Genomic DNA, 13670 nt, shown 5'->3' with positions numbered 1-13670 from the left:
AACTAGCAACATCACTTGGAAGGCAGGAAGACTCAGTGCATATGCATTAAATTGCTTTCTGTGGCTGATAGGAAGTAGCTGGTCCCTTCCAATCTTCACCATCCTGTGATTCTGTGATGATGGCACTGCTCAGTGTGAACGAATGTATATGCATTACTGGCATTTGCATAATGGTATGTCTTAAAATGGAGGAGAAAATCACACTCTGTGTATGGATTTAGGCAGAGCCAGCGTGGAGATAATGACACCAAAACCCAATGTGGAGATAACAGCAGTAAAAAAAAACAAGCCTCGATGACTACATGGCATTTTGTCTTTCGACTGCATAAAAAGTGAGGCAAGAAAGGTTTGGGGTTTTTTTTTCCTCTCGCAATTTACATTTCTCAAAGGGACCTGCATGGGGGGCAAGAAGCAGATATACCCCAAGGTCTCTGGGCTCGTGCTCAAAGCCTCCGAGAAGTTACTGAAGCCTGATGCTCTGGGGGCTTCCTTTGCCTTTGGGCTGGTGTTTTCCTGCTGGGAGAGCTGGGGCCACACAGGAGCGCTGCCCTGGGCTGGTGGCCGTGTTCCTGTGGTGGTGCTGCCGCAAAGGTCACCCCACCCAGCCGGGGGGACGTGCCAGGCCCTCTCCTTGGCCAGGAAGGAGCCAGGCTGGGTGAAGAGCTGCCCTTGTGTGCCAGCCCACTGTGGCACCTGGAGCCTCGCGAGTGGGAGCCCAGCCCAGCTGTGAATTTTTCTTCTCGGTTGTGCCTTAAGCGGGGTTAGCTTCTTAATTTAGTCCAGACACAGCCAGAGTTATTAGGAGAGAGATAAATAAACCAAGAAGCCGCTTTGGACGGCTGGAAGGTATTTTGGGTGGTCTTGAAAGGATGTTCGTATCATTAAAGCTGCCCTGCTTCTGCTCCCACCTTCCCACATGTGGATGCAGCTCCCAGCAACGAAAAGCGGGTTAATGGTTTGGCTTTTAGGGCAGCCTGGCCGTGTCCACATTCGAGGGACCTTTTCCTTTCACTTCCGTAGAACATCATGGCCCCGTCTGAAACACTTTAGCCAGTGTCAGATTTGGAGGTACACACAGCCCTGGGGCAACTGTAGGATGTCAGTTGACTAAATGGGGTGTCTGATGGGGCTGCACCGTGCTTGGGTCTCTCCTTCCTGACCTGGGTGGGCTTGCAGTGTGCTGGATTGATGGCACCCACCTGGGCTGATGGAAGAAATCCTCTCTTCCTGTCCCTGTTCCCTGGGAGCAGAGCCCGACCCCCCCGGCTGTCCCCTCCTGTCAGGGAGTTGTGCAGAGCCACAAGGTCCCCCCTGAGCCTCCTTTTCTCCAGGCTGAGCCCCTTTCCCAGCTCCCTCAGCCCCTCCTGGGGCTCCAGCCCCTTCCCCGGCTCCCTTCCCTGCCCTGGACACCCCCAGACGTGGGGGATGCACTCAGCAGGTTTAGGTCTCCTCTCTGAGTTTTTGTTTAAGATGCTTTTGTGTCTAGGGACAGAAAAGTAAGCTGACCAGAAAGTAACCCAGGGCTCCTGTAAACCTTTAATGCCAGTTCTGCTTCCCTTTAGTTCCTGAGGTGTTTGTATGTGCGTGTCAGTAAAGAGAAAACTACTGAGAACAGCAGTAATCAGTGAGAAGAGCAAGCAAGAAGCTTTCCAAAAAAGAAGACAGTGAGGGGCAAGGAGATCTCCTACATTCAGCTGTTTTTCTTTTGGCCCTTGGTAGATTTCAGTCATTATTTAATTAACTAGGAATTTGCCTGGCTTGTGGAGGTTATTCCATTTCAGGTTCTCCGTTTCATCCAAGGATAATTTGATCTTTGGGTTGGGCGTATTTGAAGAGAGCACCGTGCAGAGTGCAGCAACAGATCTGGTTTGGTTTTCCTTCTCATTATCGGTAGCTTTTTACTCCTGGGCTAATCCGGGCTTTCCAAAGCATTCCCTGTTCTCTGTGCGTTTGCTGGAGGGTCAGGGTGGGATGTTTTCCCCAGCTCCCTCAGTGTACATTGCTCATCACCTCGGTGCTGCTGTATCACGGCTGGAACTGGAAAAGCCAGGCTTTAAAAACCAGGACAAGCAGGCAATACTGATGCTCTTGCATGAATTTTCAGATAAGCCATTGTTTTCAGCACAGCCTGAGAAACCTGGGTAATTTGCTGGCGTAAAATGAAAAGGCTGAGGTATAAAAGCCTTTAATAGTGGGATTTCGGAGGTGACAGTGAGGAGAATTTACCTCCTGTATCTGTGAATCACTTCGGGGTTTCTCATTAGGTTTAGTTCGGGAACTTTGAAAGTAACTTCTGGGTAATATCCTTTGTGTTTATCATACTTATAATGTGTTTTGATTACACACTGCATTAACCTCTGCTTAAATCAACCTTATTAATCATGCTGAGAAAAGGTCATTAACATCTCCCAGACCAAATGCTGTATCCTCAGCTAATTATAACTAATTCATTAAAATGGTGTGACCTGTTTCCACTGGGATGCGATCCAGGATGCAACTCTTGGCTTCTTCTATCCTCATAAAGCCAGTGTGCCCTGAGCTGCTTTGAATTGAGAAGACAGACAGATATTTTTTGTGTTTATTAACCTTGCTTGAAACCTGCCACATCGTATTTACGTGCTAAATGATGAAGATGCTCAAAAAAAAAACCCCAAACCAAACAGAAATCGCCTCTCCTGCTACGTTTTGCTCTGTTAGCAGAACATTTAGTGAAATATCCATTTATATTTAATGCTGAGAGGTTTCTGTTCCAGCATGGGCTTATTTCTGGGATGGCTTGGGTGGGAGCAGAATGCCAGGGCAGCAGAGCCGAGCAGGCTGCTCCCAGGTGGGTACATGGATCCTTTTCCTGGGGGACAGCAGGAAGGGCAGGTTTTGGTCAGGTTCCAGGCAGGAGATGGTGCTGGGTTCCTGTGAGGGTCAGAGACGAGGGGGAGGCTGTCTGTCTGTCTAAAGGCTCTCTGTCTCTTGCAGGCACACCAGCTGGACTACTCTGCTCACTACCTGCGCCTCAAGTTCCTCATTGAGAACCAGCTCCAGTGCTATGTACCAAAGCCAGAGGAGGAGATCTATGAACTGGTAATGCTGCCCACTGGGCAAACGAAATGACTCTGGGCAGGACGCTGCTAATTAGTGTTTATCTGACGTCCTGCAGCACGGAGTTGTGCTTTTTAGTTTGCAATTATGGTGCTTTGCAGACCATGGCAAATTGGCCTTCAGCAAAGGGATCTCTGCAAACGTTGGTGTTTAGCTCATGTTTGTGTGTGGATGTGTCTGGGGAGAGAGGAGGGACAGCCACAGGCAATGTGTGAAAATCACTCTAAGGTGCATTTAAGCTTAACTTCCCTCCAAGTTGTCTTTTCCTGTTGTTCACGGCTGTCCGTGGAGGTTTTAAAGACATGGTGTGGAGGCCTGGGCACTTCTTGTTGCAGTCCCTGTCTGAGTTTTAAAGAGGGGGCAAATACACAAGTTGTTGGGTGGTTTTTTGTTGTTTTGGTTTTGTTTTTTTCCTAATGGTAAGGTAAAGATAGAGGTCAAGAAGGTCTGGAGTTCTGTGTGAGAATATACTTCCTTAATTGCCTCAGCTGGCTGTTTTCATCTCATTCATCTCCAAAGCAGACTTCAAAGGAATTTTGCCACGAGAGATTAAAAAAAAAGACCAAACAGGATTAGTGTCATGCTTTAACTCTGTGATTTTACACAGGCACGCCATAAACCTTTTTAAAGCCCTTTTCATTGGTGACTGTCTTACTTATAAAAAGTAAAACTTTGCTAGTTATGGAGGCTTTTGCCCGTTTAGCAAAGGACTTCTGAGATTTTCCATTAATGCTGTCAACAACAGCAACAACAAGACTTGGTGAGAGAGAAAGTGCTAGAGGAGTGCTAGGGCTGGGAAGTGTGATATAGCTGGGGAAAATGAAAACTCAGAGGAGACAGCTTTTAGCTGTCGTTGTCTGGAAGGACTTCGGGACTTGTCTTGTGTTGAGAGGGTGTAGGATTGACAGAGTCCTCACTTACTGTTTGTTCTGAGAAGCTGTAATTACCCCAAAGCTCTGTCGGTGCAGATGCTGGAAGGGAAGGGGAGAGACCGGTGCTGCAGCCTGATGTCTGATGTGTGGATATTAAACCAACGCACTTGGTGTGCTTGCTGCTCTGTGTGGGCTGTTTATTTGGGGAGAACACTGCGGTCACGTCCATGGGGCTGTAACTGTTCTGATTTTTGATTACTGAAGTACTGATTTTTGCAATCTGAATACGGATTTTTGCAGTGCCGATAGAAGCAGGAGATAAAATTGCATTTTCATTAGGGAAACCTTTTGCAAATGAGTCCCTCTTCTTTTCTAAAGGAATAGTTCACACGCTGCGGTCCAAACACTGAGTTTCAAAATGTTAATTATGGGAGTTGCATTTTTACACGCTCCCAGCAGCGTGTAAAGAGAATTGATACTCACCCGTGGGCTCTCCTTCACCTGGGGCTGTGATTTTTGCCGAAGACAAAGGGCTGGTTTATTATTCAGTGCTGAAAGGCAGGGGGATTTGCAGCTGGATGGGGGGACTTCTGGGCTATTGCCTAGGTGTGAATTTGTGCTGGTCTCCCAGGAAGCGTGTTAATGACCATTTCAAAGGCTTGGGGGCTTTCCTTGGCGCAAATAAACATCAGGGCGTTAAAGGTGAAATGTCGTGCAGAGCTACAGCAAATCTGACAGTCTGATAATGAAGAAGTGTATTTAAGAAACAAAGCTACTCCTTGTGGTTTCGATGCTGTCGAATGATTGAATTCCTGCAATGTCTTCATTAAAATAATATGAAAACATGAAGCTATTACTACCTGTAAATCAGGAAAACAGGAGGAGCAGCTCTGTTTCTCGTATTGACTGAGTGGAATAGGAGCCTGCTCTGTGTTGTGATGGGGGTGGGAAAACTGTGTTTTCACTGTCCTCTCTCACTGTGTTCTAACAGCAGAGCTGAGTGACACTGCTAATGCCTCTCACACAGGTGCAGAGAAACTGTTTGATAGATAATGACCACAGTCCCTTTCTTCTGCCTGTAATTAAAGCCCAAGAATCTGCTCCAAACGGCTACAATTTGTGTGTCCTCCCACAGTAACATATTTCTGTGTTTGTTTGTTGTTTTTTCCCTTCTATTCAGCTGTACAAGGAAATAGAAATCTGTCAGAAAATTACCCAGCACATTCAGATGGAGAAGTCTGATGCATCCTCTGATATTTATGGTGAGTTTCTCCCTGACTTGTTTTGCTGTTTCTTCCCAGTCAGTTCTGCGTGCTGTTTACTGAGGTACCTGAAAGGTCTCTTGAGCACAGTGAGAAAAGCGAAGCACTTCTGATTCCTGAGCCACCCACAGCAACGTTCACCTGCCCTGGAGGAGGACAGCTTTGTTTGGAGCGCTCTGAGCGTGGCTTTCCTGGAGCTGGAGGATGTGCAGGGAGGACAAATGTTTGCTTGTTGCTGTAGTTCCACCCACGGAGGCTGTGGGTGGGAGCAGCATCCTCTGCCAGCTGTCACATCTCACACCGAGCCTTCGTGGGGGCTGTGCTGCGGCTGCCACACTGCCCACAGCCCGCTGGGCTCTGCAGCTGCACTCCTTCCTCTTCCTCGCTCCTTCCTCCTTGTCCTCCCCTCCTCAGAGCATCGCTGTGGGTACGAGGTATCTCGAGCTGTGTGCCCAGGCAGCTCCAGAGGGGCTGTTTGGCATTTTCTCACCTGCCAGGGGCAGCCAGGCTGGGTTCCTGCCTGGCCCCAGCATTCCAGAGGCTGGGGATGCCCAGCTCCAGGGTGTCCCAGGGATGCCCCAGCCCTCGAGGATGTCCCACGGACACCAGGATGTGACACATGGCAGATGTGTGTGAAACATAAGGGAAGGCCTCCCTGTGTAATTTCAGCAGAATCTCTCATCTCTGTGTAGTTCCTACTTCTGAGCTTTCAGGTATTTCAGGTTACAGCCCTCCAGCCTGGGGAGCTTGCCCTCTGGCCTGGCAATTGCAGTTCTGGGGTGTATTTTAGAGTTTTCTGTGCAACCTCCCCCGCAGGAAGCCAGTCTGCATCTTTGTGCTGTTCATCTGAATATTCTGTTTTAATGACTAGGATGATTCTGAATCCCCAAACTGCTTATTATACAGCTGCAGGCCATTGGAGTACTGAGCTCTGCTACCAAGCAGTGGGACTGACTGGGGCTGGAATACTGAAGGCCTAGGAAAGAAATATTCACCAGCCCAGTGATGGTTCAGGGTTCATATTTATGCAGTGCCTGAATGCACTGCAAGACTTGGGGCTGTCATAGCATTTCCTGTTTATTTCTTTTCCTTTTTTTTTTTTCTAAGTGATAGATGGAAAAAAAAAAACGTTGAAATGCACAGTGGTGTCCTGCGAGATGAGATCAGCTGTGGGATGCAGCAGGGAGGGAATGCTAAAAGCCCCCCCCAAAAAAGCTGATTTTTCTCTCCTCGAGGGCAGGTAGCCAAATGTGGTTTGCCTCTAATTGGCAGAAGGATTTCCGTGGTCTGTATGTGTGTCCTCGTGTGTTCACCCAGTGACGAGGGTGTGCTGGAATCACGCCGTCCTGGAGCAGTGTGGGCTGGACAGGGCCTTAAAGATCACCTCATCCCAACCCACATCTCGGGGAGAGCTCACCTGGGAGCATTCCGTGGTGTGTCTGGGGGAGTGAGAGGCACTCCTGGAGGGTCTGGCCGGTGGTGGGTCTCTCAGGGGGATGCTTTGCTCATGCCTGAGCACAGATGTTCTCACCTCTTTGGCCGGTACTCTCTCCCACTTTGCCAGGGTTGCTAGGGCAGAAATCAGTCAGAATCCTTGGACTGCAGCTCGTGGATGTATCAGGAAGGTGCTGGCATGTTGACCAGCAGCTGGTTGTGCCAGGGGGCTGAGGGGATGATCTGGAGGTGCATTTGTTCAGCTGTTGAGCCGGTTTGGTGAGGCCACGTGCTCTCAGGGATGCAGATTTTTGTTCTCCTGTCATCAGAACTTTGCAGTGAAGAGGAGCTCTGCCTGGGTCAGCACCCATCTCTTCCCACCTGTGTTTCAGAGCCCGTGCACAGTTTGATGACAATGTTTTTGGCAGCAGTGCCAGCTTATGCAATCGCTGTGCCTTCCACCCACTGCCGCCCGTCCTCTCCTGCAGTGTCTGTGTGGAGCCCCTGTGGCACCCAGCCAGGCGGGAGCTGCGCATTCCCGCTGTCTCCTGTGTGTGGACAGGCTGCACCCACCCTGGGAGGAGGTGTTCTCACCTGGGGGCATGGCAGGGAGAGCACTGGCACTGCTGCTGCAAGGAGTGTGAGGTGCAGCCGCTGTCACAGCCGTGGAAACGAAGCAGGGCAGGGTCACGTTCTCTGTCTGTGGAGGGGTTAACTGTGTGTCTGACACGACCCTTCCCAGGCTGCTGCCAGCTGCTCATCGCTCATCTCTTGAAGCTGATGAGGACGTGTGTAATTGCTCCTTGTGCCCTTTCTGCCAGGAGTAACTGCAGGATTTATGGGTATGGCTGAAAGATGAATTGAGAAGCGACTACGTGTGCGTTTAGGCCTGATGGATTGAAGGAGGCAGAGGTCTTCTCGTGGAGGAATCACAGAATCCCAGAATTCTAGGGGTTGGGTTGGAAGGGACTTTAAAGTTCATCCCATTCCACCCCTTGCCCTGGGCAGGGACACTCCAAGCCCTGTCCAGCCTGGCCCTGGACACTTCCAGGGATTCAGAGGCAGCCACAGCTGCTCTGGGAACCCTGTACCAGAGCCTCACCTCCTTCACGGGGGAAATTCCTTCCCAGTATCCCATCTAAACCTACTCTCTGTCAGTGGGAAGCCATTTCACTTGTCCTGTCACTCCAGGCCCTTGAAATGAGTGTCTCTCCATCCTTCCTGTGAGCTCCCTTCAGGAAAGCTGCAGTGAGGTCGCCCCAAAGCTTCTCTTCCCCAGGCTGGACAATCCCAGTTCTCTCAGCCTTTCCTTGTAGGAGAGGTGGAGCTTCTTGGACACTCTGATCTGCCCTCAGAGGAGCCCAGGCTGCCCCTCAGCCTGGTTTGACCGTGTGCTGTTTGGCCCAGAGCAGCACTTCAGCTGCAGAGGGCCACGCTCTCGGGGGCTGATGCTTTGTGCCGACTCAAACTGCAGCCTTGGGCACACTCCACTGTTTTTCTGGGCGAGGGTTTTCCAGGTGGGCTTTGTGGTGCTGACAGCCAATAACTACTATATCCTACAGCTGCTCTTTTAGTCGAGGGTTTCTCTCTCTGCCAAAGCTGGTGCGTTGAGTGAGCTTCACGAATTTCCTTTGATTCAGCCCCGAGGATCTTGAATGCAGCTTCCAAGTAGCTCAGTAAGTCGTGAAAGGCCATATGCTTCTCACTTCTGAGCTGCCACGTTCTTCCCCCTCTTTTCTTCTTCTTCTTCTTCTTTTTTATTTTTAAATCACGGATGGAAAAAATAACTCTCAGCCATAAGGATCAGCTTGAAGGGAGTCCTGAAGTCAGGACAGACTCCCAGCACATCTGTACCAGCTTGGCTGGTGGCTGATTCCATGTCAAAACAAACGACTCCCCCCAGAGGTTTGCAAATGTTTTTCTAGTCTCCAGAAAAAGAGAGAGCAAATGCTTGCCTGCACTCATTTAGGGAGTAATGAAGTTTCAGAAAGGCAAATGTTCTGCTTTAGATAACTCTCCACAGTAAACAAACAACCTGCGTTTAACTTGGCGGCTTGTATTTCCTTTACACGGCGCTATCTGACTGTGTCACCCACAAATGGCAGGAAAATCCCCCAGCCCAGAGCTCCCAGTCCCGTTTGCAGTGTTTGAGGTGAGGCTGTGTCAGCACTTCCACCCCGGGACTGTTCCGGAGGCGTCTGCTGAGCGTGAAACGTGCACAGAGCTGGGCTTGGCCAATGGCAGCTTGTGCCAGAGGCAGCGGAAAGGGGAAGGGGCAAAGGGAAAGGGGCATTTTACAGACATGCCCAGCCCAGGAATCTCAAGAAGCAGAGGTCAGCACTCTGTTGTAGCAGGAGGTGTTGTGCCTCGCCCGAGTTTGGGGTGGCACATCAGCCGTGGCTCTGGGGTTCCCGGCTTTTGTCCCAAACCACGGCTCTGGGCAGCTTTGGTCTGCAAACGGCAAAACCTCCTTTGATGGCAACAGAACTGGGAGTCTGTTCCAAGGCCTTGCAGCTGTGGTATCCTCAGATCTGCCTCTAGATAATCGGGGTGTGCGCTCAGAAATTCAGTGCAGCTTTTTGTTCGAGCCGCTTTCGTCGTTCAACTTCCCCGTTGTGTTTGTAAAGGTTTGAGGGAAGGGAGAGGGGAGGGATCCCCGCGTGCTCGTGGCAGGGACAGCGCAGCCTCGGCTGCAGGGCTTGGTGGCTGGGACACCCTGCGAGGGGCTGACCCTCTGACCATCTCCCTGGTGTCTCCCCAGGTTTCTCCCTGTCCTCCGTGGAAGAGGAGGGGGTTCGCCGGCTCTACGTGAACGGCGTCAAGGAGACGGGCCTGGCTTTCAAGAAAGGTAAAGCCCTCCCCAGAGCCCTCCCAAGTCACTCACTGTGACAGAAATACAGTACAGGCATCTCAGTGCTCCCTGTGGCTGGGATTACTGCCCCTGGTTCTGCTTGCAGCACTTGGAGCAGAAGGCAGCGGGGATACCCAGGCTGCCAGCTCGTCCCAAGGCAGAGCAGGGGCCGGTTTAATGCAGCTTAGCCAGGCTGAGGCCAGCCATGCTGCTGCACTTCCCATTCACTGCCTCCCCTGCTGCTCAGGCAGGCTGCTCAGGAGCTGGGCGGCTGAAACCCACCCACGTTTTGAACCAGAACATGGGGAGCGTGAGGGGTGGGAAGATTCTTCATAACCCATTGGTGTGTGCAGAGTCCTCGGGAGCACCTTCAGACTTCTCTTGGCAAGGGTTTGTGTGGCCTTGCAGAGCTTATTCAGCAGCTGGCCCTTGCCAAAAGCTGTTCCAAAGGCCGCTCTCCCAGGCTGCTGCATCCCTTGCCTGGTGCTGACTCTGGCACTCTGCTGAGCCGGTCCAGCTGATGGGAAACTGCCCTGGCAGTTCCTGTGACCCCGGCCTGGTGGAGCTGGTGAGTGTGGATGGAATGGGTGGCCAGAGGGGCACAGTGGAGGCACAGACAGGAAGGAACAGTGGTCAGGGAGTGGGGACAGCCTGGAGTTGTACCCCAGCTGCAGAAGCCCACGTAGGTGTGTGTGAAACATGGAAAGACCACGTTGCTCTTTCCTGTCCCTCAGCCCCACAGCGTTCCTGGTTAACAGGATGGATATCCTGCCAAAAGCCCTGAGCAGAGCCTGGGGGGGCTCCCTGCCAGGCTGCCACGGGGAAACAAAATCCTCTGGGTTCCTGTGAGGAGCAGAGCGAGTGCTAGGTGAGGGTGGGTGGCGGTTTGTTTCCTCAGGGCTTCCCTGGTTTGCTGTTAGCTCCCGCCGGAGGAACGGTTTGAATGGATGTGTGAGCACAGAGTGCCTCCTGTGGGGCTGCAGTGCCAGCACAGGCAGCAAAAACTCCCGGGTTTGTAGCTGCTCACAAGTGACCCAGAAGGGCACTTCTGTATGAACAGCAGCCAGCAGGATATTGGGACAAGATTCCCTGAGGTACAGCGGGAAGGGAGGAAAACTCTGTGTGCCTCCCATTATTTACATGCCTTGCCTGCGTTTGACTGAGCTACTGCATTTCATCTTCAGTCTCTCCTCCAATTAGAAGCCTTTCATTTTCTCCTGCTAATTTTTGTGATTTATCCTTTTGTTTCTTCCGTTGGTCTGCCTTAGCAAGGCAGGCATTCCTCATTGGAATGGGAGCTCCTTGATTGCACGGAGACAGATGCGATGCCTTATCCCAAATAATCCAAAACAAAGACCACAAAGAGTAAATGAAGCCCCAGCTCCAGTGTTTGTGGTTGCAGGCCTGTTGGTGTGCTACTATGATGCCACAGAATCACTAAGTAGAGTAAATTAAATAATGGGAAATGCTTGACTTGCCTTGTTTTGTCCTTCTTTCAGATATGATTTTACAGTCCATTTACTGGGTAGCTACTCCATCTAGTTCATGTTATTTTCCCTGAAACTGCACACCACGCTGGAGTTTCTGGGCACGATTACGTGCGTTTAGGGAGATCTCCATTTTCCTAAGGAAGCTCCTTAGCCTCCTCCCTTCCACGTTTCTCCCTGGAATGTGGGTCAGTGCTCAGTCTCCTGGAGGATTCCTCCAGGCTCTCAGGGTGCCAGGCCTCCTCCTTTGCATGGCAGGGATGGTCACCCCATTCTTCGGCTGCTGTAGATTCCAGCTCTCATCCCTGGAAATGCAAGGATGGAGCTGGGGCTGGTCCAGCAGCCAGGGCTCTCAGCACTGCTGTTCCCTGGCCCCGGGGATTCTTTGGGATTAAAGCCCTCTGCAGATCAGGGCGGGCTGGCTGGCCGTGGGGAAGGTCAGGGGTCCCGTGTCACCTTGCAGGGCTGTCCCTCCCCAGCATCCCGGGGAGCAGGAGTCAGCTGCTTCCCTGCACATCCCCTGCTCCCTGGGGCACTGCTGCTATAAATAACTCCTGCAATCAGGCTGGGAAAAAGCCATGTCGAGCTCAGCAAGGGCTCAGATCTGCCTTTTGAAGATCCCTGTGCTGCCGTGGCCTTTGGGGAGGGTGGCGGGGGAGGCCTGGGTTGTGTAGGGTGCAGCAGGCACAGCGGCTGTGCCGCCGGGGGAAAAAGGGGATAAATTGTTGCTGGCACACTGGGAGGGCCTTCCTGGGCACTCTGCTCTTCGGGTGGCACTGGAGGAGCAGCCAGACAGCAGATCCCACAAAGTCCATCCAATCTCAGTGTCCTTTGCAGTCACTGATGGTGCTGTCTGGACACAGACCCCCATCAGAGCTCCTCGATGTGCGCGGGGAGCACGTGGCCCTGCGAGTCTGACCTGTTCTCTGTGTGACAGGCCTGAAAGCCGGCGATGAAGTGGTGGAGATCAACCAGAGAGCTGCAGAGGAGCTGGACTCGGCGCTGCTGAAGGACGCCCTGGTGCAGCCCTCGCTGTGCCTGACCGTGCGCACGCACCCCGAGGAGGAGGAGGGCCAGAGGCTGGGCCAGCCGCCCCCACGGCGCCCAGAGAACCCCCCAGAGCCTGGGGACAGCGCCCTGGCCTTCGCTGGGGGCAGCCAAGGTACGGGCTCAGGGCACAGATCCCTCCTGTGCGCACACTCCGTGCTGGGAGGGAGGGGAAGCGCAGCCCGAACCGGGCACACGGTCCCGCGGGCTCTGGGAGCTCTGGGGTGTCCCAGGGGTGCCCTAAAGGATGGCTGTGACACCTGTGTCATGGCCAAAGGCACTTCTCTGTGCCCGCAGACAGTCACAGAACCAATTCCTCCCTTCTGGGCAGCTCAGGAGGTGCTTTTTGCTCTGGATTTGCCCACAGGATCTACGTGTGGCACCGGAAGGAAGAGTTAAAGCATTCCGTGTGCACTTTGGGGCACCACTACATAAAAAATGTCTCAAGCTGTTGGGGAGTGTCCAAAGGAGGGACACGAGGATGGTGAAGGGTCAGGAGGGGCCGTACAAGGAGCAGCTGAGGACACTTGGAATGTTCAGCTGGAGGCCAGGAGACTGAGGGGAACCTCCAGAGGGGCGGCTCCGATCTCTGCTCTCTGGGACAGCGACAGGGAAGGGCTGGAGCCGTACCAGGGAGGTTTCTGTTGGATATTGGAGGGTGCTGGGCACTGCCCAGGCTCCCCAGGGAACGGGCACAGCCCCAGAGCTCCAGGAGAGTTTGGACAGCGCTGCCAGGGGTGCCCAGGGTGGGGCTGTTGGGGGGTCTGTGCAGGGCCAGGGGTTGGAATGGATGATCCCTGTGGGTCCCTTCCAGCTCAGGAGGTTCTGTGGCTCTGTGATCAACCCTCTCTGGGGCCAGCCCGGGGCACAGGGGCCCTGTGTGTTGGATGAGATGTATGAATAACTCACAGGGATTTTTAAACCACCTATAGATAGGGATTGACGTTACAGCCTGACATATCCAGCTGATCCCAGAGCACACTGCCGTGGGCAGGGACATTCCTGCCCACCACAGTGCCCCGCTCAGAGAACCCAGCTGGCAGAGGATTCATCTGTAGCACCTGGGAATTGTTTGCCACGAGTTTGGCCTTCTGAATTTCTACGTGCTCCTCTAGATTTGACCACAGAACAGGACACTGGTCGGGTCTCTTGCTTCGGTTTTTTGGAATCATTTAAAATAGAGGAAAAAATCAGTGGAATTGCTGGAATGAAGTAGTTTCCTGGTAATCAAAACTGTTCTGAGCTGAGACTGGCTTTGGGGAGTGTGATACTCATAGCAAGTGGAGAAGGGGGAGCAAGAATAGCCTATTGCGAATCCCTCTGAAAAGCAACCTCGTGTAAGATGTGGACTAAACCTACACAGGCAGTTAAAATTCAAGACTTTTGGGAAACTGTCCCCTTTCCATTTTTCCTGGAAGTTTTTCCTAGTTAGGCTTTTGTGCTGGAAAATTGAGGTAGGAAAACCTTGTACGTTTTCACGGCTGGCCACAAGATGCCCCCATACTCCAGACCAGCTTTTCACAAGGCTCTTGTCTTTGCCTGTGGTTTGTCACTGGAACCCTGAGTGCTGGATCCTCATCCAGGCTCTGCACCCAAGAGTGTGAGTGCTGATCTTCCCCAC

The 13670-nt window shown here is 52.3% G+C and overlaps 1 protein-coding gene across 1 annotated transcript in view; it reads left to right on the top strand.

Annotated features, from left to right (window-relative positions):
- The window catches only part of TIAM1 (TIAM Rac1 associated GEF 1), a 133113-nt gene that overhangs the window by 93579 nt on the left and 25864 nt on the right, over positions 1-13670 (top strand). Inside the window, exons 12-15 of the mRNA XM_066207232.1 lie at positions 2974-3078; positions 5149-5230; positions 9426-9512; positions 11940-12164. Coding sequence (XP_066063329.1) covers positions 2974-3078; positions 5149-5230; positions 9426-9512; positions 11940-12164 — 499 coding nt within the window. The remainder of the gene's footprint in view (positions 1-2973; positions 3079-5148; positions 5231-9425; positions 9513-11939; positions 12165-13670) is intronic.

Source organism: Chamaea fasciata, unplaced genomic scaffold, assembly GCF_029207755.1.
Source record: "Chamaea fasciata isolate MVZ Bird 193981 ecotype frontalis unplaced genomic scaffold, bChaFas1.0.hap1 SCAF_2, whole genome shotgun sequence".
Lineage (NCBI taxonomy): Eukaryota > Metazoa > Chordata > Aves > Passeriformes > Sylviidae > Chamaea > Chamaea fasciata.
Note: the sequence above shows the minus strand (reverse complement) of the source record. Positions and strands in the feature narration are given on the sequence as shown.